Source organism: Australozyma saopauloensis, chromosome 5, assembly GCF_035610405.1.
Source record: "Australozyma saopauloensis chromosome 5, complete sequence".
Lineage (NCBI taxonomy): Eukaryota > Fungi > Ascomycota > Pichiomycetes > Serinales > Metschnikowiaceae > Australozyma > Australozyma saopauloensis.
In genome coordinates this window covers 20,095-47,136 of record NC_086135.1, presented here as the reverse complement: position 1 = coordinate 47,136, position 27,042 = coordinate 20,095, and the positions used below count along the sequence as shown (strand labels likewise).

The 27,042-nt window shown below is 47.0% G+C and overlaps 11 protein-coding genes across 11 annotated transcripts; 3 read left to right on the top strand and 8 right to left on the bottom strand.

Moving 5' to 3' along the window:
• Positions 1-65: 65 nt before the first annotated feature.
• On the bottom strand, positions 66-4,331 carry PUMCH_003916 (uncharacterized protein; the record flags this gene model as incomplete). The annotated part of the gene is made up of 1 exon (XM_063022869.1): positions 66-4,331. The coding sequence occupies one exon, from the start codon at positions 4,329-4,331 to the stop codon at positions 66-68; it is 4,266 nt and encodes a 1,421-aa protein (XP_062878939.1).
• A 1,885-nt stretch (positions 4,332-6,216) lies between these two features.
• PUMCH_003915 (uncharacterized protein) lies at positions 6,217-9,006 on the top strand (the record flags this gene model as incomplete). Its single annotated transcript, XM_063022868.1, has 1 exon — positions 6,217-9,006. The coding sequence occupies one exon, from the start codon at positions 6,217-6,219 to the stop codon at positions 9,004-9,006; it is 2,790 nt and encodes a 929-aa protein (XP_062878938.1).
• Positions 9,007-9,139: 133 nt separating this feature from the next.
• On the bottom strand, positions 9,140-11,077 carry PUMCH_003914 (uncharacterized protein; the record flags this gene model as incomplete). The annotated part of the gene is made up of 1 exon (XM_063022867.1): positions 9,140-11,077. One exon carries the CDS (start codon positions 11,075-11,077, stop codon positions 9,140-9,142), a length of 1,938 nt encoding a protein of 645 aa, XP_062878937.1.
• Positions 11,078-11,537: 460 nt separating this feature from the next.
• Positions 11,538-12,539, bottom strand: PUMCH_003913 (uncharacterized protein; the record flags this gene model as incomplete). The annotated part of the gene is made up of 1 exon (XM_063022866.1): positions 11,538-12,539. The coding sequence occupies one exon, from the start codon at positions 12,537-12,539 to the stop codon at positions 11,538-11,540; it is 1,002 nt and encodes a 333-aa protein (XP_062878936.1).
• A 1,027-nt stretch (positions 12,540-13,566) lies between these two features.
• PUMCH_003912 (uncharacterized protein) lies at positions 13,567-15,732 on the top strand (the record flags this gene model as incomplete). The annotated part of the gene is made up of 1 exon (XM_063022865.1): positions 13,567-15,732. One exon carries the CDS (start codon positions 13,567-13,569, stop codon positions 15,730-15,732), a length of 2,166 nt encoding a protein of 721 aa, XP_062878935.1.
• Positions 15,733-15,850: 118 nt separating this feature from the next.
• Positions 15,851-16,837, top strand: PUMCH_003911 (uncharacterized protein; the record flags this gene model as incomplete). Its single annotated transcript, XM_063022864.1, has 1 exon — positions 15,851-16,837. The coding sequence occupies one exon, from the start codon at positions 15,851-15,853 to the stop codon at positions 16,835-16,837; it is 987 nt and encodes a 328-aa protein (XP_062878934.1).
• A 109-nt stretch (positions 16,838-16,946) lies between these two features.
• Positions 16,947-18,491, bottom strand: PUMCH_003910 (uncharacterized protein; the record flags this gene model as incomplete). Its single annotated transcript, XM_063022863.1, has 1 exon — positions 16,947-18,491. The coding sequence occupies one exon, from the start codon at positions 18,489-18,491 to the stop codon at positions 16,947-16,949; it is 1,545 nt and encodes a 514-aa protein (XP_062878933.1).
• A 403-nt stretch (positions 18,492-18,894) lies between these two features.
• On the bottom strand, positions 18,895-19,659 carry PUMCH_003909 (uncharacterized protein; the record flags this gene model as incomplete). Its single annotated transcript, XM_063022862.1, has 1 exon — positions 18,895-19,659. One exon carries the CDS (start codon positions 19,657-19,659, stop codon positions 18,895-18,897), a length of 765 nt encoding a protein of 254 aa, XP_062878932.1.
• Positions 19,660-20,099: 440 nt separating this feature from the next.
• Positions 20,100-22,247, bottom strand: PUMCH_003908 (uncharacterized protein; the record flags this gene model as incomplete). The annotated part of the gene is made up of 1 exon (XM_063022861.1): positions 20,100-22,247. One exon carries the CDS (start codon positions 22,245-22,247, stop codon positions 20,100-20,102), a length of 2,148 nt encoding a protein of 715 aa, XP_062878931.1.
• A 913-nt stretch (positions 22,248-23,160) lies between these two features.
• PUMCH_003907 (uncharacterized protein) lies at positions 23,161-24,543 on the bottom strand (the record flags this gene model as incomplete). The annotated part of the gene is made up of 1 exon (XM_063022860.1): positions 23,161-24,543. The coding sequence occupies one exon, from the start codon at positions 24,541-24,543 to the stop codon at positions 23,161-23,163; it is 1,383 nt and encodes a 460-aa protein (XP_062878930.1).
• Positions 24,544-25,063: 520 nt separating this feature from the next.
• PUMCH_003906 (uncharacterized protein) lies at positions 25,064-26,422 on the bottom strand (the record flags this gene model as incomplete). The annotated part of the gene is made up of 1 exon (XM_063022859.1): positions 25,064-26,422. One exon carries the CDS (start codon positions 26,420-26,422, stop codon positions 25,064-25,066), a length of 1,359 nt encoding a protein of 452 aa, XP_062878929.1.
• Positions 26,423-27,042: the final 620 nt, after the last annotated feature.

Sequence of the window (27,042 nt, the reverse complement as noted above, 5' to 3'; positions counted from 1 at the left end):
GGGTCACTAAAACAGATTATAAGCAAACTAAACAATTTCAAAACTAAAAACTGAACCCAAAAACATCAGAAGTCTTTGGCTGTTATGCCGGTCTTGTTGCACATCTGGCGGAAATATCCATCCAAATGGAAGAGATTCTTGGGTGTATCGAACTCAACGATCTCACCCTTGTCCATCACAATTACTCGGTCATATTTCAAAATCGTCTTCAAGCGGTGCGCAATGCATAGGATCGTGCAATGGCTGAATTCAGACACTATCGCATCCTGAATCTTCTTATCGGTAGCATAATCGACACTTGAAGTTGCCTCGTCTAAAACAAGGATTTTGGTGTTCCGAACCAATGCTCGCGCAAACGAGACCAATTGACGCTCGCCAAGCGAAAAGTTGGCGCCTTCATCCTCAACAACCCGATCCAAATGGAACTGATGAAGGTCGGGGTCTGTTGGGAGCTGCTTCTTCACCGTATCGATTTCATCCATTGGAATGATATTTGTGCGACGCAAGAAACTCCAAAGTTCGTCGTCAGTCTTCTCTCCAAAGGGGTCAAGATTCTTTCGGATGGTGCCGTCGAAGAGAACAGAATCTTGTGGAATGATCGATAACCGAGATCGGAGATTCTTGAGACCAAGCGTTGAGATATTGACTCCATCTATATGGATGCTGCCTCCTTTCATCTCTGTGAGTCTGTACAAGGCAGTCATAATGGAAGACTTTCCTGCTCCCGTACGTCCACAGATTCCAATTTTCTCATTGGCTCCGATAGTGGCAGTGAACTTCTTAAGAACTAGAGGTAAGCCTGGGCGGTAGACCATATCCACATCTTCGAACACAATTTTTCCTTCTTCGGGCCAACTAGGCAGTGGCGTCGTATCGGCGATTATGTATGGAGCTTCTTGTGGAAGATCCTCGACGTACTCTAAAATACGCTCTGCAGAGTTCATATCTTGTTCCACTTGAGTGAAGATGACTATAAGCATCGAAACCAATCCAGCTGCTTGAAAGATGTACGACAAGAGTAATCCTACAGAGGCAGGTGAGATCTTGAACACCTTGAAAACGCAAAGAAATGTTAAAATGAGCACGAATCCTACCATCAACCCTGTTATGGCAATATCCAACCATCTCTGGTTTGCGACCGAAAGATAGTACGCCTCGTTCATTATGTTAATGAGATCGGCATTTTTCCGGAGAAATCTGTCGGTCTTGCCATAGATCTTGATAGTTTCCATTCCTGTGAGAGACTCATTGAAGTTGTTGTACACCTTCGACCTCTGAATGGCCTCTAGCCGCTTGATTTCTCTTCCGGAAGCCTGGTATATTCCTGCAACGAGAAAGAAAAAGAAAGCTAACACCGGAATAGCAAATGCAATCCATGGTAGAAAAATGATACAAAGAATGAGGATTCCCGACAAGAATGCGCTGAAGAGCGTTACAAGAGCAACTTTGTCTCCCATCTCACTATCCAAAACGTCGGTGTCCTTTGTGAATCTGTTGATTATTCTTCCCATTGGAGTTACATCCATGAATGACATCGGAACATAAAACACTCGCCGGCAAGCTTCGATATTGAGGATGCGAGAAGCCCTGTTCATGATGTATATCACTGAAGCGAAAGAAGTAAGGTTGAATATCACCGATAGGGCCACAAAACAAGTATAAAGTCCAATGTACCACCCGTTTGTTTTTGTTCCGAACTTGTATTCGACCCAGAAGGATAGCCAGGTGTTTTGGAACAATTCAAAGAAGACATGTAACACTGTGAGTGTGAGGGCCACGATAATAATCCAATTGAACCCAAAACCTCGAGCTCCCGTACATATATAACGGCTGACAACGTCAATACCAATTGCATTGACGGATTTCTCTTCTTCGCTGACAAGAACTCCATCTTCCTTCTTGAAAGAACGACTCTTGTCAAGCTCTATCTTATTGTCTTCGTATATATCCTCCGCTCCGTCTATGTCAATATTTCCTGGACCAAAATGGGTATTGTGTTGCATGAGGTCCTTAAATGCTAAGTTTGAGTCCATGAGTTCTTCCAACAGTCCTATCGAAATCTTCCCATCCAACTCCATGAACGCAACACGGTTTGCAGAAGAAACCAATGAGAGCTGATGAGTAGCAAGAATCACAGTTGTGTTTCTCAAGAGTCCAGTGATACAGTGATCCATGATATGTTGTCCAACTTTGGCATCAACAGCGCTGAGAACATCGTCCAACAAAAGAATACTAGGGTTGGCGTAGACGGCTCTTGCTAAACATAATCGAGCCTTTTGTCCTCCCGAGATGGTGATACCACGCTCACCAACTTCTGTTTGGTCTCCGGCTGGAAGAATATCTAAGTCTGCTTGCAAGCAAGTGCTGAAGATCACTTGTTGATACCATTCTCTATCGTATGGGAGTCCAAATAGAATGTTTTCCTGAACTGTAGCATTCTGAACCCATGGAGTTCCACATAATATTATGTCTCCTCCGATACTGACCAGTCCTCCTGTACTTTTCATAGTCCCGGCTAGTGCCAGCAACAAGGACGATTTTCCAGAGCCAATTTGGCCAGTGATGGCAAGAAACTCTCCATGTTGAACTTGAAGACTTATTGGCCCAAGTCTAAAGGTTTTTTTTACTTTTTTGGAGGATTCGCCCTTCTCAGAAAAGTCACTACTTTCCAGACCTGGAAACGGTGCCGAATTATCTTTTACTTTCACTTGAGGTGTCATTCTTTCATTCCTCTTTCTTGATTTTTTTTTCTCCATTCTTTCTAGCTTTCTTTTTCTGATATCTGCCTTTTCAGCCTCGGTTTTACCATCTTCTTCATCCTCAGATTCGTCTTCGAAGATTTCCCATTCGAAAGATGCATCAGAGCACAGAATTGCACAATGAGCTTTTTCTGGAGTTCTGTCACCTTGCCTAAATTCAAGATTTTGCACGGGGTCTTCTTCTGCGGAGAGGTAGCTCGAAATACGGCCCATACTTATGACAGCATCAACCACCGAAGCCAAGGATAGTGGTAGAACCGTCAATGCATTGCTCAAAATAGCAAATAATGCAACAGACGAAAAAATTGTGGCAGGATTACGTTTTGTTTCGGAGGCAATAGCATAAAGCACCAAGAAAGCCGCCCAGGACGATACCGCCGTCAAACTGCTGGCAGCCGAGATGATGACACTTCTCACAACTTCCATTTTCAACAAAAACCTCATTTCGGTGGTTCTGGTCTTGAATATCATATTGAAGTATGGAATCTCCCACGAATAGAGCTTGATAATCTTGAGGTTGTTAAGCACCTCTTTTACTAGAGCCACACGAGCGTCTGTTTGCTTTAAGGCTTTTGTTCTATATTTGTACAACAAAGTACCCATTCCAGCAGCAAACACCAAATAGGCGACCATAAGGGCAACTCCTACCAACGCGGGTACTCTTATGTTGTAAATGAGAATGCCTATGGCTATGCAGATGGGAATTGGAAACGCAACTGTCCAAAGAGAGTAGCCGAGTCCCAAATCAATTCTAGAGACGTCTGTGCTCATAATCGAAGTAATTTTGGACGCAGGATATTTCTTACGAGAACGGGCGCTGAGCTTGAAAGATTTGTCCAAAATTAACTTTGTCAAAACACCACGCATCCGTGCGCCAGTGAAGGTTGACAAATAGAAGGCATGGTTGATGCAGATTCCCGTGAAAAAGGTCATGGCCGACACACCAATGGCAAAGCCTACGCCCTTTCCAGCATTCAGTTCTACACCCAAGCTTTTCATGGTCACATAATTGATGAGACGTTTACTCAAGAGCGGCTCTGTTGTCTGAACAGCCAAAGCTGCAGCCATGAATGCTACTGCTGAAAAATAATCTAGCCGGAAGGTGTCTAGTGTAGCAAGAAGTGAGAGCCCTGGCCCTGGCTCGAAATCAAGCATTTCCTCATTTTTCAGTACTGAGCTTTTGTTGGTGGTTTCGCTTCGAAGCTCAGCTTTGGTTTGGATATGTTTGGTTTTGTACTGCGCCAAGCGCTTCTGAAAGTTGCGATGGAATTTCTCGGCAAGTGGTTGCACCTTTACATGTTCGTTTAATTCGAACAAATCTGCCGGTTGGAGCGTTCTTTTGTAACCAGTCTTCAAAACAGGCAACATCCACGTGAAAAAGATCCATTCGATGGGTTTAGTATACTTTGGATAGTCAGGATATAATGGTCTGTCTTGTTCAAGAGGAACAGAAGGAACCGATCTCAGCAAGAATGGCGTGAATAATCGCCGCTGGAGCTTCATGCTCTCATCTACAAGCGACTCGTTTGATGAATCATTTGGTGCATGTTTGTCGACCGAAGAAGAGCTCATTTTGTGGATCAAAGTTAGCTTAATTCGATCCACAATATTAATTTCGTTAGCTTTCAGACAAATTTGAGAAGTTATTTCACTATCAAACTTCAGTTTGGACCATGAAGAACTCGAGCATTGGCCCTTGCTTTTATATTTGCCAGGACGCCACAATAAGAAAGAGTAAGTGGCAAGATCCAAAGGCTGCAATACTAGAAGCCTCTCTCTTTTTGTGGGGTCCTTCTTGCTTGTCGCTAAGCCACTTCACGGAATAAGTATAATAAACTTGAGTAAGATCCATAGCTGAGGTATGACAGATGCTTGAATCAACAATTGTAATGTCAGCACTACTCTGCGTCTCGTTATTCTTCTTACTTTGCTATCCGAAACAATGCGGCTAAAATAAAGCTCGTAGTATCGAGTTTAATTTTTAGCGAAACTACAGTATCTGAAATAAGACTGTCTGCGCATGCGCCAGGGCTACTACTGTAGTCTGTCTGCAGAATGGGTGCAAAATTCCGTCTTGACATAAACGCTAATAAGTCCACTGAGCACCGGGCTCGTGATAAAGGCGAGGACTAAAAGTGAGTCATTTTGGAGAGAAGAAAGTAGGGGTTTCTGTGATACAACTTACGTTTCATCAGAGTCAGAGTTGACGAGACTTTTGGATTGTCTCGATTTGAAATATAGCAGATGCAGAGCTGAACTGAAGGCTAGACAATTTAGTTTAGAGTTGCTAGATTGGAAAAGCCATGGTATGAGCGAGTCGGTTTCTGGTTTTTCGGAGGCTGTGCTCGAAAGGCTATACACGTAGGGCTGTGTCATGTGCTAAGAAGCCACAGATAATTAGTCGACAAATGACAATTTAGGTTTGTTAAATGAAGGCCAGGGTTTAATTTTCGACAGAATTGAGTTGCTTTTGAACGGTTTTCGGTTTTGCAAAATTTGCCTGTCTCGGTGTTTGATATAGATCAAAAGTTGCGAATGTTTGAGATGTGTCATTCATAAGACTGAAAATGGGAGATTTTCCAATGGAAGCTGCATGGACATCTTGCCTTATAATACAATTTTCTACTCTGTTTATGTCAACCTGAGACTTAGAAGACGACTTGCCAAAAGAGAACACAAGTCATCGAAACAGAACGGGGATCTGAGTGATCATCAATGTCGTCAATGTTTCTAAGATAGAGATCCCTAAATTTTCAAGTTACAGTTATCGTTTGGCAGAAACATATCACCCACAAAAGTAATCTGGATTTCAAGACCCTTCAAGGAATCATTCAGTTGATAGTCCCATGATATATCAACTGACTTGCCAAAGTTCAAAATTTGAACATTTACTGCTTCAAAGTAAAAAATGTAAATAATTTATGTGGTTTCTTAAGACCAGCTTTCTTTTTCGAACTCCAGGAACTTGTCCTACTACATGAGTCAACTCCACGAAAATCCCACAAGTTCAGGAAAAACTTTTCTCCAGCTCTCAATTGAGTAGAATCTCCGATTTTCTACAATCAATTTTAAAATCTGAGGTCATAATTAGCCATTGTCCATAGCCTCTTCCAAAGACCAAAGAAATGAACCACTAAAATCCCTCCACACAATCAGAACTCAGATCCAAAAAATGCCCTATATTCGCAAAATTCTGCATTTTTTTTCGTGCCTCGTTTTCAACATGAATCCCGTTTTTTCATCTCTTGAACCCAGACGCGTACTATCACCTACCCTTCTCTCTCCATCTACAGCCAGATAGCAACGTAAATCCGGCCAAACTCGCCCAAAACTCGCTCTCTATCTGCTGGTTCTGTGCCGAAGCTTCCATTTGCTCATAACCTTTCCTAATTGAGTAATCCAATCGACTTTTCCACTCCCGACTGGGCATTCTTTCATTCATTTTGCGTCTCCAACAATGGAACCCACGCAGCCGACGCAAACGCAGCCGACGCAGAAATCGTCCACTTCCCAGGTGGACCAGATCCAGGACCCAAACCATATCTGTCGTTTGATCTGCACCACGGGCCAGTATCAGTTCTTTGATCTAAATCGTAGTAAACCCACCAAAACGCAAGATGCCAACAATCGGAAAACGTGGCTCCTTGGCCGTAACTCCGACTGTGACTTTGTGTTGAGCACATCCACGCGTCTTTCCAATAAGCATTTCAGACTATGGTTTAGTCTCAACGACAATACAATGTGGATTCAGGATACATCCACCAACGGCACATTCTTGAACGGGAGCCGGATTGTTAAAGGTTCAAACTATATCATCAACCAGGGAGACGAGATCTCTGTCGGCGAGGGAGTTGCGTCCGATGTCATTCGCTTTGTAGTACTCTTTTCTGACAAATACAATCCCTCCGAGCCAAATAAGGACGCTGTGCTGAAGGACGAGGGCATATATAAGGATTTCATAGTGAAAAACGAGACAATTGGTCAAGGTGCGTTTGCCACCGTGAAGAAGGCCATCGAGCGCTCCACTGGCGACTCCTACGCTGTCAAAATCATCAATCGGCGCCGTGCAATCCATGCGGGAGGAAAAGGCGCCATGGCCGGCGTCAATCGCGAGCTCCAGATTCTTCGGAAACTTGATCATCCAAATATTGTCCGTCTCAAGTCCTTTTACGAAGATGTGGAGAACTACTACTTGGTGATGGAACTTGTTCCTGGAGGAGATTTGATGGACTTTGTGGCTGCAAACGGCGCCATTGGTGAGGACGCAACTCAAGTCATCACGAAACAGATTTTAGATGGCATTGCGTACGTCCACAAACTAGGAATCTCCCATAGAGACTTAAAACCAGACAACATTCTAATCAAACAGGATGATCCAATTATAGTGAAGATCACAGACTTTGGGCTAGCGAAAATTAGTGACAATGCTACCTTCATGAAGACTTTCTGTGGAACTTTGGCTTACGTTGCGCCGGAAATTATCACTGGCAAACAGGAACTGACGCAGCAACCGGTAGATCCCGCAAACAATTACAGTAATTTGGTCGACATCTGGTCGCTCGGATGTCTTGTGTATGTCCTTCTTACTTCTCATCTTCCCTTCAATGGTAAGACTCAGACGCAGATGTTCCAGAAGATCAAGTCCGGTGAGTACCATGAATCGCCTCTTAACTCATATAAAATTTCTGCTGAAGGTCGGGACTTTTTGAGGTGTTGCTTGCAAGTTGATCCACGGAATCGACTCACCGCTAAACAAGCTCTCAGACATCTGTGGCTCTCTGGAGTAGAGGGCAACACCCAAGATAGCCAGTCACAACCTTCGCAAAAGATATTGAGTTTATCTCAATCTACTTCGCAACAGCTGCGCAAGATCGAAAACGGACTTCATGTCAATGCATCGATTAGCAAATTGGATAACGATATCATGACCAGGCCGCTCGATGGAGACCGACTCAAGGCCAAAAAGAACCCCAACTCACAATTCAAAGTGCCTAAACGAGTCATCCCACTACCACAATCGCAACCGCTTCAAGAACAGCCTCTCAATAATCTTCAAGTCCCACGAACACAAAACGGGGCCCCGGTCAACAAATTGAAGCGCGAACACTCATTGGAATTTATTGATGAAGATGCAAAACGTGTGAGATTCCAATCAAAACTGTCTGTGTTCCCAGAACTGCCTAGAAGTACGTTTATTACGTTGGTTCCTTTGCAAGAATCGATTATGAAGTCGCCTATCTACATTGGTCAAGGAATAAACCCATTTACTCTTGGCCGTGAGGGAAACTTGAACATCTGTATCAACGATGACCGTTTGTCCAGAATGCATTGTCTTTTCACGCGCAAGCGTCATCCCGTTGGCGAGGCTTCCATATATGAAAGTCCTGCCCACGGATTGGAGGATATCTGGTTTATGGATTTCAGTACCAATTCCTGTTACGTTAACAGCGTCCGGGTTGGAAAACATAGAAAGACCCAAATTTTTTCGGGCGACAGAGTAGACCTTATAGTTGATAGGCCTTCAAAACAGGTCATGGCTTTCCTGGTCCGCATTGATGATACCACGGGCCTCTTCAACGGAGGAGAAAGGCTTCCAGATCAGCACTCGTTGGTTAACGTCGTGAAATTCGATACTAATGACTTCAAGTTCCATCCTCTGTCACAGGTCCTGGCGCTGTCCTCTGTCAGACGAAGTGTCATTGCAAAACCAGTTGTTGCAAGTTCTGAACAAACGCCGGAGCCTGCTTTGAAGTCTGAACCAATCAACTCAGGAGCTAAAGAATCTGAGCATGTTAAATCTGAGCATATAAAATCTGAGAGTGTCAAATCAGATTTGTCCAATTCAAACTTCACGGTTGAAAAGCCAGAGTTGAAAACTGAACCCGCAACCGAATTGTCAAAATCTGAGCCTATTGATTCCACCAAGTCTAAAACAAGTACGCCCATCAAGTCTGAGCCCACTGTTTTTCTCAAATCTGAGTCTTCTAAGGCAAAAAGTTCTGACGGTAATAAGTCTGATCCCGCAGAGTTCGATTCACCGCTTAAGTTTGAAAATCCACCACTGAAGCTTGAAGAAAAGGCGGTTGATCATAATGGGATCGATTTGAAATCCGAAAAAGACGTTAAACCCATAACCTCTCATGGAGCTGCACAGTCTGTGAGTGAGTCCGACCTCAATCGCATCGCATTGACCAAAAGAGCCCAGCTTCATAGCGGGCAGGAAAGACCTTCTAATTCTTGGTGTTGATTTTGGTCGCCAATGCACATTTAATACTACCTGCACTAGAAAGTATGTACAACTTTATACCATTCACTTCTCTCAATTAATACAATGTTATTACAATTAGTAGTTCTCTAAGATCCCAATCAGATGTTCAGCATCAATAATTACTTGTCGTGTTTCGTGGGTCTGAATAGAAATTCTCTTTTCCTGCAGCATTGGAGTGTTCCAGAACACTAGCACGCTTGACAGGAATCTTGTATTGGTCAGAGGCCCTATTGGCATTTTGATCCACCAACCGGCGGAGTTTCGACGTTTTCATCAAGCTGTGGATGATCTGATCCTTATCCTTGATGGTCTCCCTGAGCTGAGAAATTTCCTCCTCCTGTTCCTGCAAGAGTTTTTCAACGTGATTGGAAGATGACGAGAATTCGGACATACCAGGCTTGTCCATCAAAAGAAGTTGTTGCTGTACAGACTTGAGCTGTGTCTCCAACTGTTGAATATAGCGCTTCTTCTCTTCGAGCTCGTAGTTGACACGGCCATGGAATTCCTCTAGGTTGGTCATCATTTTTTGCGAAAACTCCTTGTCTATCTCACCTCCCAAAATCTCCTTGATGACATCGTTCCGTAGAAACATTGTTTCCATGGCCTGTATATCGGTAAGCTTTGTCAAATGCTCAATACGGTCATTCTGTACCCTAAGCTCAGCTTGTAGGTCAGCTAGAAGTGATCTGTGAGCTTCTTGGTCTCCCGGTGAAGTTTGAGCGGTAAGTTTGAGAGTGGTTATCTCCTTTTTCTGGTTTTCGATCGTTTCCCGAAGCTGTTCGATGATGCGCTGGCTGTCAGGATTACCCAAATTAACCTTTTTGTTCGTATTGACGTTCATAACAATATCCTTAGCACGCGCAGCGAAGCGTAAGGTGTTGTAGGTCTCGGATACGGACTGCAGACTCATGGACGGGTTGTTCAGGCCCAAATGCACAGTGCAAAGAATCAGAATGAGAGACGAGCCAGAAAGAGCAGGCTGAAGGAGTCTAGTGAGCTTTGAGTCTCTGTAAGGAATGTGCTCGTAAGAGGAAGAAGAACCGGAGGTGGACAAGAGAGACAACTTGTTGATCACAGTGGATAACGCCAAAAGCGATTTGTTGATGAAGGCACCCTCCTTGCGTCTCTCGGCGCTCAGTGTCGCTTTCTCAGAACCAGCTAAGTCGCAAAGCGAGAGCGTGCAGTTGATGCTTGTATTGGAGATGAGATCCACTGTCTTGAGGCGTATTTGCACGATTGCGTGTGAACGCGACGAGCGGATATTATAATCTGTACTGGAAGTTTTACGTTTTGCATCACCAAGCTTGATGAGCTGCAAGAGATCATCTTTAGACAGAATCGCAGGGCAGTTGATGCCGATTATTTTGGTTCCAAAGTCACTGTCGTCTCGGATCTGCAAGTTGGCCAGCGCCAAGGGGCCCTGGCCCAAGAGGTCGACTACTCTTTCGTTGTAGATTTCCAAATACGACACCGTCAACTCGTACTTCTTGGACATTGCGGTCTCGTGGATCTTAGAGAATATATCGTCTACAGCCAATCGAACAAAGCCTGGGTCATGGTCTTCACCGCGCATCGAGTAAGTCTTTCCGGAACCGGTCATTCCGTACGCGAAGAGCGTACAGTTGTATCCATCTTCTAAAAAACTACGCACCAAATGCGAACATGCTCTTTGGTATACATCTTGGTTCGTCAACACCGAAACGGGCGAAAATACGTTATCAAAGGAATAGGAAACGCCGTCCTGCACGTTTCCAATCAGATTATCTGTTTCGTCAATCTCCCACAGCCGGTTCTGCGGGTTATACGTCAATGGATTGGGTCTTATACTAACCTTAATAGTGCCCGTATACGAGTCAACACGACCCGAGGGAGTCACGGGACGACTCCCACATGAAGAGCCCGGTCTGGACTTGGGCGGAATACCTCTAGGCGACAGCGGCCGGGTGTCCCAGGCGGAATTGGGTCTTTTGAAGTCCAAATATGAAGATCGCGAACTTGGCGTGGTTCGGCCGCCCGGGCTGGAAAATGAGAGCGAGGAGCTCAGGCGCATGGTCGGAACTTTTGTTTTGGAAGGTTTTGGGTGGGTCTGGAGGCGGCTAGCGTGTGTTTTTGTGGAGTTGCAGTAGATGTAAACAGAGAAATGGGGATTGTTTATAGATGAGATAATGTGCGGTGCTAGCTGCAGGAATGGGTGCAAAAAAAGTAGAATTGACGAGGAAAGACAAGTTGGGAGTGGGATAAGAGAGAATTAAATTTTTTCTTTCGGTATTCCATTTGTATGTGGTTCCGATTATGTAGTTTTGTTTTGCGAAAGTTTCATGGATCGGTTGTTTACAGTGGGTATATGACATCTACTACCAGATGGTGTCAGAAAGTATAATGCAGCATTTCATTATTATGATATTCACAGAAGCAGTCTGCTTTTTATTCCCTTTTGTGCTGTCTGAGTATCATGGTTCCAACCTCTAGGCTCACTCAGCTCACTTCTCCGTCCCAATCTCCAAACCCATCTATATTGGATAGCAGGGCCGACAAGTCACATCTCGCACGTATCGAGCACGCCAAAGAGAGTATTTGGCTCTCATGACCGAATTGTTCTCGTTGAGGGTCCGCATGCTAAGCATTGCGCTCCGAATATCGGCAAATTGAATGCATACCGAAAGCTTGGACGAACATACCGGCGTCACATCGACAATCTGGCCGAATTGCGCAAAGTCTCGTTTAAGCGACTCGCAGCTAAATGACCTGGTGTAGTTCTCCCGCGCATTGATGTTGATTTTGCGAGACGCAAGTGGTTCTGGCGGAGTTTTGTTGATTGGGTGGCTCAACACAATCACCCGAGACGCAGAATAATATTTTGCTTCTTCGGCCACATGCGGGTCCAACTCCTCGTTGAGCAAAATCTTATCGTTGGCCCAAGCGACCTGGATACGCAACCCGTTGAACGTGAGAAGGGCATTGTTGGTAGCATAGGCCATGAAGTTATTGGCCCCCTGAGGAGTCATGAAGAATACAAACATGGGGGCTCGGAGATACGGAGACTTTTTGTATGCATTTGGCCGCACAAATCTTGACGCAATGGTAGACTCGGCATCTAGGATCTTCTCTAATGGCCCACCTCTTACAAAAGACATGATGGTGGACACCAGTGTGCCCGGCTCGAACCCGCTCAAACTGATGGCTCTTCTGTAGAATATTTCTCCGCCATTGTTTCGGGGAACTTCGTTTTCAATCGGGCCATTTGGAAGGGTGAACAACGGGCGGGCAATTGTCTGGTTGTTGGATTGAACAGACCGAGGCGTATATACAGTGGAAACATGGGCAGGCTCCCGGTCCGGTGTCGGTAATTTCGATACTTCGGCACTCTTGTGCTTCTCTTTTGTTTCGGATTTCTCAGCTTGCGCTTCTTTCTTAGGGACGTCGGTTCTTCCAGTCAGGGCCCGCTCTTTCTTACTATGGCCTGTGAAAGTGGACCACCAGACATCTTTGGGGCCCTTCTGTGTGTTGGCCATTCTGTGCGGATAATAATGACAAAATATTAGCAACGATTTGAGGCGCCGCTAGTTTCGGCAGGCCATCTACATATATTGTGCCGAAGCGTTATGCCATACTAGAAAAGAGGTATAGATTGGTCGGGTTGAAATTGTTATGCGAGGAAGATCTGGGTCGGAAATCTGGAAGGTTTTATTAAATGCAGTAGGTTTTTTGGGATCTCTTTGATTGGAACGGTTTGTTCTTGTTCTATTAATATGATCACCTTCTTCAAAGAGTGCAAGACAACATAGATTCGCTTTTTCTATACTTTTGAAGCAGGAAAGAAAATTTAGAGGAGATCCTTTACAGAAGATTTGATACTCCAATAGTTAGATCTTGCTCTTTTGTATGTGCTTCGACGATTGTGGACTGGTGTTACGGTTCCGAGTGGGACAGCATTGGCTGACGTGTATCGAGGATCGAAATAATATCAATGATAGATTTCAACTTCATTGCAGTCCTTGAATTCCGGAGTCTACGCAATTGTGATGGATCGTTTTATCATGATACAGCCAGAAGCCCAAAGAATGTCCTTTCTACGGAATATACATACGATTCTTTTGAACACATTTGGTCAAATTCTATGGAACTCGCCATAGATTCGCATGAACGTCGAATTCACAGTACTCTACTCACCATTGGTACGTACTCTGTAAGACCTTGATTCGATACTCAAAAGGTGAGAGTGAACAGGGGATGTATTCTCAAATGAACAACAAAGCAGAAAAATCACACGATTAAAGATCGCACCCAAGTCTCAAAATGCATCAGTCCAACATTTTCCAAGCATTCCATGGAATGAACGAAATCCAAACAAACGCAAACACACAACCAAATCTAAAGCTGTAAGCTTCCAAATTCTCTAGATTTCTCAAACAATTTGAAACAAACACTTTTGTTTCCGTAGCCTCCACCCCATCTCATCCGATCTCATCTCATCTTATCTCATCTCATCTTATCTCATCTCATCTCTTCTCATCGCATCGCATCTCCTGTGTCTAGATAATGAGAGGTCTCTTTAACCTCCCATCCATACTACATAAATTCAAACTCTTCCCAAAAATGGAATCATTGAAAAGAGCGGCTGGAGCTACTCCACCTGCTGAGAAAAAACCAAACGTCTCTAAGCCCGGAAAGGTGGTTCTGGAACAAGACGTCGGTGTCACACAATACGTAAACGCATTGGAAGCAGGAAAGGGCTTTTTCGGTACAGTGAAGCAGAGATATGCTGATTTCCAGGTCTTCGAGGTTGCTCTTGACGGTTCTGTGGCCCATTTGACTGATAAGGGTGTGGATACTGGAGCCAATAAGCGGGATAGAAGAGCCGAAAGAAGACAGAATCAGAAAGAAGGAGACGTTGAAGGCAACCAATTGCAAAAGGAAGAGACACTGGAAAAGACTGAGGCCGCTGAAGGATCTGCGCAAGAAAAAACCGAGGAATCTGAGACTGCTCAGGCTGAAGGTCCATCTACAACTCCTAAATATGAACTCTCAGAAGCACATCGCGAGCGTCTTCTACAATATGTTACTGAGGAGGAGCTCAAAACCATTGAGGAGCTTTTTTCCAACGGCGGAAACATGGAGACGACATCTAAGTTCGGCGAGAAGACCAGTCGTACACAATTGCATCAATTGCTCCGTCAAGCATTCCAGGGAAAGCTTGAAACGCACACGTCGCCTGAAAACACCTTCAAGATTGCACTTGCTAAGGCTGACTCGACCACCCGCCGAAACAACCACGTCAACCATGTGGATGACTCGGGTGTCATCAACTATGGCCTTGGTCCCTTCAAAAACTACTTGCATTTCACCGTGTACAAGGAGAACCGTGAGACCATGGAAATTGCCTCCACTATCACCAAGTTCTTGCGTGTGCCAAACAAGGCTGTTAAGTACGCCGGCACAAAGGACCGTCGTGGTGTCACTTGTCAACGTTTCAGTATTCACAAGGGTAAGGTGGCACGTGTCACGACGCTTACCAAAGGATTGAACGGTGCTATTCTTGGAGCATTTTCCTACGAAGACAGAGCACTCGATTTGGGCGACTTGCAGGGAAACGAGTTCCAGATCGTGATTCGTGACGCTAGAGTTCCTGAGGGAGAACCAGCAGAGAACTTGGAGCAGATTGTTCTGCAATCCTACAAGAGTCTCTCCGAGAATGGTTTCATTAACTATTTCGGTCTTCAACGGTTCGGTACCTTTTCCATCTCCACCCATGTGTTGGGAATCCATCTTTTGAAAGACGACTGGGCCAGCGCTGCCGAATTGATTCTTGCCGAGCAAGACCGTGTTCTCCCTGACTCGCTAGAGGCGCGTCGTGTGTGGGCCACGCTGAAGGATGCTGCCGCTGCTGCCAAATTGATGCCTCGTAGATGTCTGGCTGAGCACAACGTTTTGACACAGCTCGCCAAAGAGAAGAAGAACGAAGATGGCAATTACAACGCCAACTCGTATTTCAAAGCCATCATGCAGATCCCCCGTAACCTCCGTCTCATCTACGTGCATGCCTACCAATCGTACATTTGGAACCTCGTCGTTTCGCGCAGATTTGAATTGTTCGGCTTGGAAGTGCAAGTTGGAGACCTCATCATGGTGGAGGAAAAGTCATCCGAGAGCAAGATCGTCACTGAGATTGTTGATGGAGAGGAGTTTGCAGAGGACGTTGCTGGTACCACTACTGACAAGGTACGTGCTTTGACCGAAGAAGACGTCGCGCTGGGCAAATACACCATCTTCGATATTGTTCTTCCAACCCCTGGCTACGATATCACATACCCAAGCAATCCAAAACTCATGGAGGTTTACGAGACAGTCATGGCGCGCGATGGCCTTGATCCCCACAAGATGGCCCGTCGTATCAAGGAGTTTTCTCTCTCTGGCCTGTACCGTTTGATCATGATGAAGCCTACTGATCTCAGCTACCAAATTGTGAAGTATAATGATGCTGTTGCGCCAATTCTCCGCACCGACTTGGAGATCTTGGACCACAAGTTGGAGACCGGCGAGGAGTTGGAGCGTGTGGTTGTGAACGAAGACGCCGCTGCCGAGAGAACCGCCGTCATTTTGAAAATGCGTTTGGGCGTCAGCTGCTATGCCACCATGGCCTTGAGAGAGTTTATGAGGGCAGATACCAGTCGGTTCAGTGCCAATTTCGACGTGAAAGCACAATAGACTAGAATATCCCAAAACAATAAATTCAAACAAAAGTACAATTTTACGATTTATTCTAAATTTTCAGCAGTTTTAAGCCCTTATGCCGATTTTTCAAATCTGAAACATCATAAGAGGTATGTTCCTGCAGAATGGCCCAACCCCAGACACCTATGTACACTCCCGCTATCTATGTAATACCAATCTATCTCTTCTTTTCCCAATGTCCGAAGTGAGATTAATCAATGCTGGACACGCGTTCAAGATCCTAGGAAGCCCTGCACGCGTTGTGCCGGTCGACGCGTCGTGGTTCATGCCGAACAACCCGAGAAATGCGAAAAACGAGTATTCCAACAACGACAGGATCAAACTGGCCGTTTTCTTCGACTTGGATGTCGTTTCAAAGCCCAGCCGGTTTCCACACATGCTCCCCTCGCAGCTGGTGTTTCAAAAAGCTGTCGGAGAGTTGGGAATCAGCGCTTCAGATACAGTTTTGGTGTATGACCGTAGTGGAGTTTTTTCTGGCCCTAGAGCCGCATGGACGTTTTCTTTAAATGGTCATAAGAACGTCTATCTCTTGGATCACTATGAATCTTTCAAGCGGGAGTTTGAGGTCGAAACTGGCGCGGTGACGTCTGTTCCCGAACCTGTAGAATACAAGGGAATTAGCCAGAACGACTTTTTTGACAACTACCGGAACCAAGTAATTGAGTTCGAGGAGTTGCACGATATGGTCCAGAACAAGACCCTCACCCAGGACTATTACCTCTTTGATGCTCGTAGTCATGGTAGATTTACCAGTAAAGATCCGGAACCACGGCCCGAGATCTCGTCCGGCCACGTTCCGGGCTCGCAGTCGCTTCCATTCTCCAAGGTTCTCGATTCTGACGGCCACATGAAGTCGAGAGAGGAGCTCGTGGCGTTGTTCAAGGAGGAGTTTGGGTTGGACTTGGAGAAGCCGCTCGCAAAGAAAGCCATCATTGTTTCCTGCGGCACCGGAGTGTCTGCGGTCATTCTTCGCACGGCGATCAAAGTGGTCGACGAGAAGATTCCTGTCCGGGTGTATGATGGGTCTTGGACCGAGTGGGCTCAGCGGGCGCCAGACTACATTGACAAAGATGAATAAATAATTCGATTTTCGGCAAGAGGATTGGTGTACGTACATTAATTTAACAATTAGGCCAATTAAACTGCAATATTAGATGACCAGAACCTTCAGCTTCGACCTAGGAGGTTTATGACCAGATGGACACTGTGTTGTCTGTACCAGCAGACGCCAACAAACAGCGCATGTTGGACTCGAGCCACTTCTCTGCGTCCTCGGCTGTCAGGAACTTTTTCTTTGGTTGTGGGATACTGGCTAAATTGATCGAGTTTACGAAACCATCGTGTGCCTGTAATACTCGCACACACGTCTGCTTCCCCAGCCCCGGCAAGCTCTTCAAGTCCCAAACTCGGATGGTTTTGTCGTCAGATGCAGTGAGGAGATAGCGTCCGTTCGGATGTACCTCGATCGCTCTGATCCAGGATTGATGCCCCAAGAGATCAGCAATGTGCCATCCCTGCGAGCTGTTATGCGAAGAAGGGAGCGGAGCCCTATTAGGTGTGAGTACAGGCGGCGGGAGGAGCCAGAGTTTCATGACGTTGTCTCGGCCAGCGGAGACACAGTACTTGAAGCCCAAACTATCAGCGTAGAGAGTGTTGTTGACGATGGCGTCCAGAAGGTACGACGTGTAGCGGTCCATGTTTTCCAAAATGTACTTGTCCACATACTTGTTGGACCGCATCGGCAAAAAACGCACGGCTTCGACCACATGTGTGTGTCCCAACAAGAGCGCCAACCCGACCCCCAGCAGCGCGTGCGAAAGACGTACTGACTGGTCGTTGGAGCAGGTGAGCACAAACTCGCCCAAGGTGGACCGCCGCATCGTCTCGAGCCCAAGGCTGTTGTTCACCAGCACCACGTCCAAATCACGGACCCAATCACTGTGGCCCACGAACGAACGGATGCAGTAGCCCGTGTACAAGTCCCAGATCTTCACCGACTTGTCGCGCGAGACCGAATACAAGATCTTGGAGTCTTCCGGCGAAAATGCAACCCCGGAAACGGTATGGTCGTGTCCTGTGAGCGTCCGCACATGCTTGAGCGTATCGCCCTCCCATATTTTAATGGTCAAGTCCAGAGAGCACGACGCAAGCACATACTGCTCGGAATTAACGCGCGTGAGATCTATTGGGAGAACTGACCACCTCACGCGGTTGATTCCTCGAGTATGGGCTGCTATCTGTTTCTGGCCACCTACATGATCCTCTGCCGCCAAGTTCCACGCCAATAGCGACCCGTCGCTGCATCCAGCGGCCACCACCGGTAGCAACGGATGAACTGCCACGGAATTGACCGTTTGAGTCGAAAGCGTGGGGAGTTGGATGGTACTGGCACTCGGAAGCCAATTGAGTCTATTTTTTCCTGAAAAATCGCCGCCAGCGCCGCTGGATCCGCTCAAATTTCCAGCACCTGCCTCTATAAGAACCTTGTAGCTATTTACTTCATTCTCCAAGTCTAGAATCTTCTTCTGGAGCCGTAGAACGGTAGACCATTTCTTTTCCAAGTATCTAGGGATTATGCCGTCGTCAGCAGCCCCTGATGCCGGGGAAACGTCGAGTACACGTGACACGGTATCTAGAGCCGAACGGTCATTTTCTAGAAGCGGTTCGAGGTACTGGACGATGGCTTTGTGGAGTTCTGATGTTTGACGAGAGGTCAAGATTGAGCCGAACATAGCCCGGATTGAGATGCGGCAATCTGATTGGCTGTTGGTTTCGAGCTCTGGTATTGGTTGGTAGTGGTTTTGAGCCCAGCGACTCTTTCAGTCGTGTTTTGTTTGGAGACAATAGAAGATGTCAACAGTAGGTGGGGGATGCGAGTGGAAATCTGGGGATGAGAAGACTGGACTCGATTTTTTGCCGGAAAGGTTTTGAAATTTTCAGATATTCGGGATTTTACATTTTTTGTGGTCGCCTTATTTTTCGGCATTTCTTGTTCGTTTTCGTTGCGGTTGTAGGTTCAGTTTTAAGTGGTAATCGCTTAGAAACATATCATATGGACCCAAGCAGTGTAAAAATTGGCCGCTTTTTGCGTTTCTATGGTTCTTGAAATTCGCGCCAAGTTTCAATTCGGCCAGATCATCGCTTGAGCGCAGCAAATCTGGCTTTCAAGGCGTCGAAATCACTGACCTCTTTCTTCGCGGTCGCTGGCCGGCTGGCTACGGGCTTAGGAGCATCTCCCGCCGCCAAAGGCGCCTCTAGCTCGCCCACGCCGCCGTCTCCCTCCCCATCGTCATCGCTTGCACCGTCCTCTCCCTTGAGCGTGTCTTCCATGCTCAACTCCTCCACTGGGAGCCCCAGATACGGCACCTCGTACGTGCGGGCAATCTCCACCAAGTACATGTCTACAAGCGTCTCCAGCGGAGGCGAAAAGTCGCAGCGCTTGACGATCTTCTCGGGAACATACTCAAACGCTATGTTCTCGGCTACACGCCGCGCAAAGTCGCCTCCATAGCGCATTTTCAAGAGATCGCCCAACGTGGCCAACTCCTTGATCTCGGTGTGGCCGCAGCAGTACACAATCAGCAGGATGGCTTCGCGGAGCCCTCCTTCGTTTTCGTTCCTCTGAAGATCCAAAATGAGCAGCACCCGTGCGAGCATGAGCTCGCAATACAACTCGCAGAACTCCATGAGCTCCACGGCAATGTCGTCGCGGATGATATTCTCCACGCGGATCTTGGCACTGGTCTCTTTCCCGGCGGAAAGGAGGTCTGCCAACTGGCGCCGCTGCTGCTTGGCAATGGCGGTTTTTTTCTCCTGCAAGAAGCGGAGCTTGGAGATGGCCATCTTGAGCGTTGTTTTGAGGCGCACGGCGTTCACTTGCGGTGGCTGTTGCGGTGGCATTCTGTGGTTTTAGTTCGAGTGGGCTAAACCGGTGAAAAGTCACGGTTCGGGGAGATTTTTTGCTGGGGGAAAGGGCTCCTTATATATTACGTGCCAAGAAAAATCAATTGGCGTGACTCAATGGGCGGTAGCTCTTGAGATGGGTGTGTTGGTGGGAATTGAGTAGTTTTGATTGGAATATAGGAGACTATATGGAGGAATTTCAATGTGCATAGGTAATCTGCCAAAGATAAGAAAAAAGGTGGAACAAAAATGAAAAAATTGCAAATGAGAAGATAAATAAGTTACAAAAAAAGAAAACAGCCATTTTTTAGGCTCTGTCTACACGTTCTTTGTTGTGCTTGCATCGCCGCAGGCTTCTGTGGATTATACCCATAAACGTACTAGAACTCGTGTGGTGACGCACCGATGTGCAAAAGCCGAAAGAGGGGAATTTTTTACTACTTCTCTTCCTCGTCCATCACTAGGGTGTGCTCGTGTGGAGGCAGACCCTTCACCAACTTCACAATCTCCTCCTCGTCAAAGGCAGTGTCGACTTCGCTCTCGTTCGCCAGCACCAACGTGCAACATTTGATGCTGCTGATCCACTCGTCCTCCATGATCTCTTCGATGGTGGCTCTCCGGGTTGGGTCCACCAAGAGCATCTTGTGAATGATTGGGCGCGACACATGTGGTAGGAGTCTCATCAACCGGTACGGACCATGGATCTGTTTGTGGGTCTTACTACGCTTGACCGAGGCTTCGTCTCGTCCTGCAGCATCGCTGGCTCCTCCGTGCTCATCTTCTTCGGCGCCGGTAGCAGTGGTGGCTCCAGCTTGTTGAGGGTCACTCTCCATGGACGAATCGTTGCGGCGCTTCCGTTCCAAGAACTTGGCACGCATCTCATTCTTGATGTCCTCGAACTCATCCAATTGCTTGTCTATTTGTTCCAACTCGCCATTGAGCTGTTGTGCTTGTTCATCGTCTAGAACTTCAACGGTGGAGAGAGACTGGAGTCTTTCCTCAACTTCAGCCAGAGAGGCTCTCGTTGCATCATTTGAAGGAATTACAGATTCTGGGGCATCCGCTGGAGATTCAATCGTGTTTCCCTCCAACTCGAGTTGTTGTTGTTGCTCCGCCTGTGCTTTGAGAAGCTTCTTTTTCTTGTTCAGACGTGCAAGCATGTTCTTGAGATAACGCTGTCTTAGAAGCAACTTGTGGCACTCATTCGACATGTCGTAGTCATGCCAATTGTCGTCTTCCATGGCATATAGCTTGAAACTGTTGTCCTTGTCAGGGTGGGGGATTTTCCATGGAAAGCGCTTGAGAGTCATGCAGCAGTAAATTATTGCGATCGACCATAGGTCAACTGGTTGTGGATTGTATGCGTTCAGATGCGTCAAGACTTCTGGAGCCAAGTATGGATCGGAACCAACAACACCATGACAATAGTGGATCAGGTCCTGCTTGGAGCCATACTGGTCGTAAGGGTACTTGAAAATGACTGCGCTGCCGAAATCGATGATTTTGAGGATACCGTCGATTGTGAGCACACAGTTATCTAGCTTGAGGTCTCTATGTGCGAACCCAAGCGAATGCAAATAGTTGACGCCCTCCAAGATCTGTTTGAGGCAGCAGTTGATCTCTTGGCGCGACATCTCTCCACTCATGACCACTGCGAAGAAATCGATCGGCGCATACTCCATGATTTCGTAGTACCGATTATTCTCGTGGATGATATCGATGGTCTTGATGATGTTGGGGTGTTTGAGCGTCAGGCCAATACAGTACTCTGCGGTACACTTTTTCGTGTAATCTTTGAAGGACTCTGTGTTTCTACGGGGGCGGAATTCCTTCACGGCAAACGTCTTCCCGTCCAGCGGTCTCACGATTAGCCGCACCGAGCCGCCGGCGCCCAGCCCCAATTCTTTTTCGACTTTTCCGTACTTCTTCGTGAGCGGTGACTCGTCGTGGGTGAATGGCTCCTGCACCACGCCGTCCTTCAGTTTCTTGGCCAAATGCTGCTGTAGCTGCTGTTGGTGGAGAAACTGCGTGGATGTGTTGTTGATAAGCGCAGCCAAGGACGTCGACAGCGGCTCCCTGCTATAGAGCTGTGCCGGGTCCTTGCTGCTGGTGTGGGAGGTCTGGGCAGAGACTGCTACGTGGTTTACGGTGGGAGACACGATCTGCAGCTTGGACAGCTTGCGGGTCGGTTTAAAGAGCCGTTTGAGTTCGGCCATGCTATGCGTACGGTTTACAGGGGCGTGGGCATCGTCAAACGCCTGTGCGCCCGGATTCATCGGCAGATGCGGCGTGGATGCTGCACCCACAGGCACCACCGGAGCGTGCGCTTTCGGCGACAGCAGCAGCACGGCGCCGCTCGCACCTCCGGCCGCGTGCTCGCGCCTATCGGAGGAGTTGGTGAGTGTGGGAGAAGCTAGAGACTCCAGCGAGTCGTGTTTCCCCAAATGGATGCCCAAGAACTTCCGCCCGTGCGACAGCAGGTTGGACACAGAGGTGTTGAGCTGCTGCTCGTCGGAGGCCGAGTTCGTGGCCGAATGGCCGGGCTTGAAGTGCGAAAAGAGCTTGAGTTTGTGTCGATCAGGCATTCTGGGAAAGCTACTAGTATATACTCAAAGGGCCGCCTAAACGGGGGATTTACAAGCGCAGAAGGACCAATTCCGCTTCTTCACTAGAGACGGCGGCTACTCACTGACGCGACGGTGGATGGGAAGCCACGGGAGGTCGGTTCCTGATTGGTTGGGCAGACTTCGGAAATCTCGCCGGAAGGTGGAAATTCAGGGGGGAAACAGCCTCCTTATATAGTTTTGTGTGTGTCTATAGACAGGACGCGGGGAACACCACAGAAACACGGGCAATTGATGTTTCGGCAGTGGAGGTTTGTTTATGTTTCGAGGACGTCTTGGTGGGATTTATGATTGGGGAGAACGACTGGCTGCTGGAGGCACGGATGTTTTTTATGCGGTTTTTCGTTGCTAGAAGTGAGGGCATGCACTAAAAAAGAACGCAAGGATTTTTTATTTCGGAGTGTTTGGGATTTTGTTTGTGGGTTTTTTGAGGGTAATTATTGGGTAATTTAGGTCTATTTATTTTTCTTGTTTCGGTTTGGTAGTGTGAGGCGAGTGGGAGATTTTGAGTGTGGAAAGGGAGAGGTGAAAACTTCTAAAATTTAATTTTGTATTGAAAACTAGAAAGTCGTTGTTTGGTTGTATGGGCCTGTTTCTTTGCGGCGCTCAGAAGCGGATTCTGCGGCTATTTGCACTTGGCGCAATCTGAGAAGAACCCTTGAATATCTGTCCATACACGGAACGTCAGAAATCCAGAAAACATGAATCCGTAGAAGTATATAGAGAGACTGTCGTGCATGTGAAACCTGTGCGATCTTAGTCTCAGTTCAAGTGAAGACTCTCTGAAATTGCTAGTTCTAACGTAAACATGGGAAACGATGAACTCTATTTCAAATCAGTAAAGAGATGAATTAAAAGACTCCTAACACAATCCTTATTCCTTGATAGCGGTGCCGCGGATATGCTTCTCCTTCTCTGGAACCCGTGGCACACTGCCCTCCCTGGTGTTTCTGCGGTTGTTCTCCTCTCTCTTCTTCAAACTCTCAAGCTCAACACGCTTGATCTGCAGCGCCTTCTTGACCACAATCGGCAAGTGTCTGTGTCTAGCGATTCTGCGCACCTCAGGCATGTACTTATATCTCTCCTTAAGCTTGTTGTCGTAGTTGAGCTTGGCCTGTTCACGGGCAGACTTCACGTTCGACTTCTCCGATGCATTGGCTCTCCACAAGCGCACGTTCGCATCGTCCGAACCACTGAGAATGTATCTGCTGTCAGTGGTGAAGCACACTGCAAACACACGCTGCATACGCTTGGTGTGGTAGATATCTCTGGAGTGGCCCTCCCGGGTACGGTAGATACGGATGGTCTTATCGTAAGAGCCGGTGACAAGCTCTTGTCCGGTGGGACTGAAATCTAGCGAAGTCACGGCACTGACGTGGTCCTTGTAGATATTTAGCGATTTGGACAAGTCTCTCATGTCCCACAAGTATGCGTTATGGTCATCGTGACCGGTGGCGAAATTGAAAGCCTCCATTGGATTCCAGGAGATGTCATTTGCTCTGAGCGCAGTGACTACCTTCTGCACTGGGGTGTTGGTTCTGATGTCATACAACACGATGGAGTTGTCGGACCCACACGAGGCCAAAATGTTTGTCTCGGTCTTGTTGAAACGCACGTTGCTCACATTGTCGGCACCCCAAGACAAGTTGGAAACGTAGTTGGATCTGTTCATGTCCCAGAGCTGGATTGCAGCACCACCGGTCACGAAAACGTCATCGGTGAAGTGATGGTCGAGTCCCAGGAATCCGTGTTCTCCGTCGAAGACTTTGAGCAAACCTTGCGAAGACTTGTTACTTCTGTAAACGTCCAAATCATCTACTTCCTCACCGAAGTCCTCGCACTCCAAAGACCACAACTTGATACTCTTGTCGTCACCACAACTGAGCATGCCTCTTCTTGGAGTGATCAGAAGTCCCGTGACCATTCCGTAATGCGCTTTAAAGCTTAGCGATTCTTGTCTAGATGTCATGTTCCAGTACTTGATGATACCGTCACCAGAACCAGACGCAATCTGATTGGTTGTCTTGTAGTTTTTGGCAATACAGTAAACACCGTCTCTGTGTCCATCGCCCAATTGTCCTACAAAGGGACGTGCAAACATTCTTTCAAGTTTGGTGGCTGTGACTGCTTTGGTGTATTCACGAGCTCTTTCGAAGGGGTGAAGAGCTGGGTCAAGGTTTCGCGGCATTGCTGATTCTTGTGTGTTTCTTGCCGGAACGTAGGTGTCAGCGGATCTGCTGATTGTTTTAATCTTCATGCTTTTTGTAGTAGGAGGATTTCAATGAGAAGGAAGTTGTCCTATTTATAAATTCTTATATGGGGAATAATCTCTATGTTGTTGTTATTAATCCCGTGGCTGCTTTGGGTCTTCTCGATGATTAGTATGTGTGCAAATTGGTTTTGTCTGGGGTTATCTTAGTAGTATGGGGATGAGATGCGATGAGGAGTGATGAGATGACGATGAGATGAGAGTGATGAGATGAGGGTGATGAGGAAGATGAGATGAAGGAGGAATAACGCTTCTATGAAATAACTGATTTTTTTTTTTATTTTGTCTCTTCTTGTCCTTTGTTTCCTGTTTGTTTCTCTTGTCTTCTGATACTTGAGGGTTTTGGTTTCTTTTGTATAGGAACCAAATGGATTTTTGGGAATGAAGGAAAACACCTATACCAAATCCAATTTGGGCTCTGATAAACTTCTTTTCTTGATTTTTTTTTACAAAATTCTTTGATTAATTGATTATGATAATGATACATACGGTGGAAAATGAACGCAGATTAAATGGAGATATCCAAAACGAGACTCACATCGTCAACGTTTGGCTTCGAAAGATCCTCCAATAATGGAAGCAAGTCCAACAACTCGTTGTCATGTGTGTCGCTAAACCAACTGGAGATGGGAACAGAATGCTGAGGGTGGAATATGTACGAGGCAGGCAGGTTGTCAATGATAATCGAGTCTTGAAGTGGGCGCCCTATCTGCGACAAGTTCTTGATGAAGTTTCCTTGGTAGCTGTAGCAAGAGTCACGGAAAAGCCTGTGGTGAACTGCTTGGTGGATGTCTAACTTATTAAGCAAGGGGTCTCCATACTTGGCCACAGATGCAGTGAATACCACCACCTCATACCACTCTCCGACTTTCCTCAAAAACTCGTCGACACCAGGCCGCTTGATCACATACACATGATGAACTTGATTGTCGATCTCAACGGGAATGACAAAATCAGCCGTGCGCAAGTACTTGAACGAAGAGTGTACGAGGGTCTCATCCAAGTCAAGAATGAGACACTTTTTCTTGCCGAACCGTTTCACATCCTTCACTCCCAAAAGCATCCCTGTTTCTGGATTGAACGCCTGGTCCTTTTGGATCTTGGTCAAGTCAAGCAAACTGTCGTCTTCATCGTCTTCGTCGTCTTCTTCTTCACCTTGGTCGCGATCTACAGCTCCTGCACTTGCTTCATTTGTGCCTTCTCCGTCGGCATTCGCAATCACGTTGTCGATGTCATTGTCAAGCGATGATTCCTCATCAGACATATGCTTAAGGTCCTCCTCATCGTGAATCCATGAATCTTCCTTGGCGCTGCCGTCTTCTAATGTGCCTGCGGTGTTGTTGGCTGTGGGGTCAGCGTTCTCGGGCCTGCCGGACTGTGTGGAAGCTTCTTTGGTTTGTTCAGTGGGGGATACGGGAGCATCAGGGTCTACAGATGCAGAGGGCACTGAGGTGGCAGAAACACCCACGGAAGGTGCTGCTTTTGGAGTGCCCGTGCGGTCGGTATGTAGTTTGTTGTTCTCGGTAGTGATGTTGTCGGTATTGGAAGTGTTCGGCAACTTGTCGGACGAATCGCCTCCGGAGGCACGACCACTACGTCTTTTGGCTGACTTTGAACCCGCTTGGGTTTCCAACGCAGCAGTGGCAGCAGTGGCAGCCGCAACAGCTGCTGTAGATGCGGGAACTGAGCCATGAGGTTTGTCCATTTCAGACAGGCTGTGTTCGGACTCGGCATTAATTGCCGATGCATTGGCACTTGCACGCGACTTTGGTTCCTTCAGCGACGCACGCGGGACCTGTTTATACTTATCGTCTGCCGAGTCATTGGTGTCGCTGCCGCAACAGAGTAACGACGAGAAAATGCCCATTTCTTCGCGAAAAAAGACGAGTAAAAAGCACGGATGTTGTGAATGTACTTCACCAGATGCAGCTAAAGATGTCTAGATGGCTGTAACACGACCTCAAACCACGATAAATGGTGACTTCTGCTTATCGGGGTAAATCTATAAGGAAGGCCGATAGAAGAGCGAAAAAAGGCCGCAGCAGACTCGGAAAAGAACGACGGAGGCACTGCTGGGGCTCAAAACAGGCGAGTAGGACCTGGGATGTGTTTCTGGCGCAAAAGTGGTGCTTGGTTTCGGGCGAGCGAGACAGGACGTGATTTCGCTCTAAAACCGCCGAAAAAAGACCGGGAAAAAGCGGGCACGCGGGTCACGCCTTGGTCAGCGAGTGATTGGAGAGGTTTCGAGCCGATTGGCGGGCACGGAGCGATGTTTCGGAGCGCAGAGTGCAAGAAACGGGTGGTTGTTGGAAGTGTTGAGGGTGGACAATGTTACAGATTGTGGGGGTGTTGGAATGGATAAGTAGGAAAGGTGGGGGAATGGGGGTTGTATTGGATGGAGATTATTTTTGTGTGTGTTGGAAATTTTTTGGAATTTTTTTTGGGCTGTTTTTGAGTGAGTAGTGGTGGAGTACGGTTTGGGAGGAA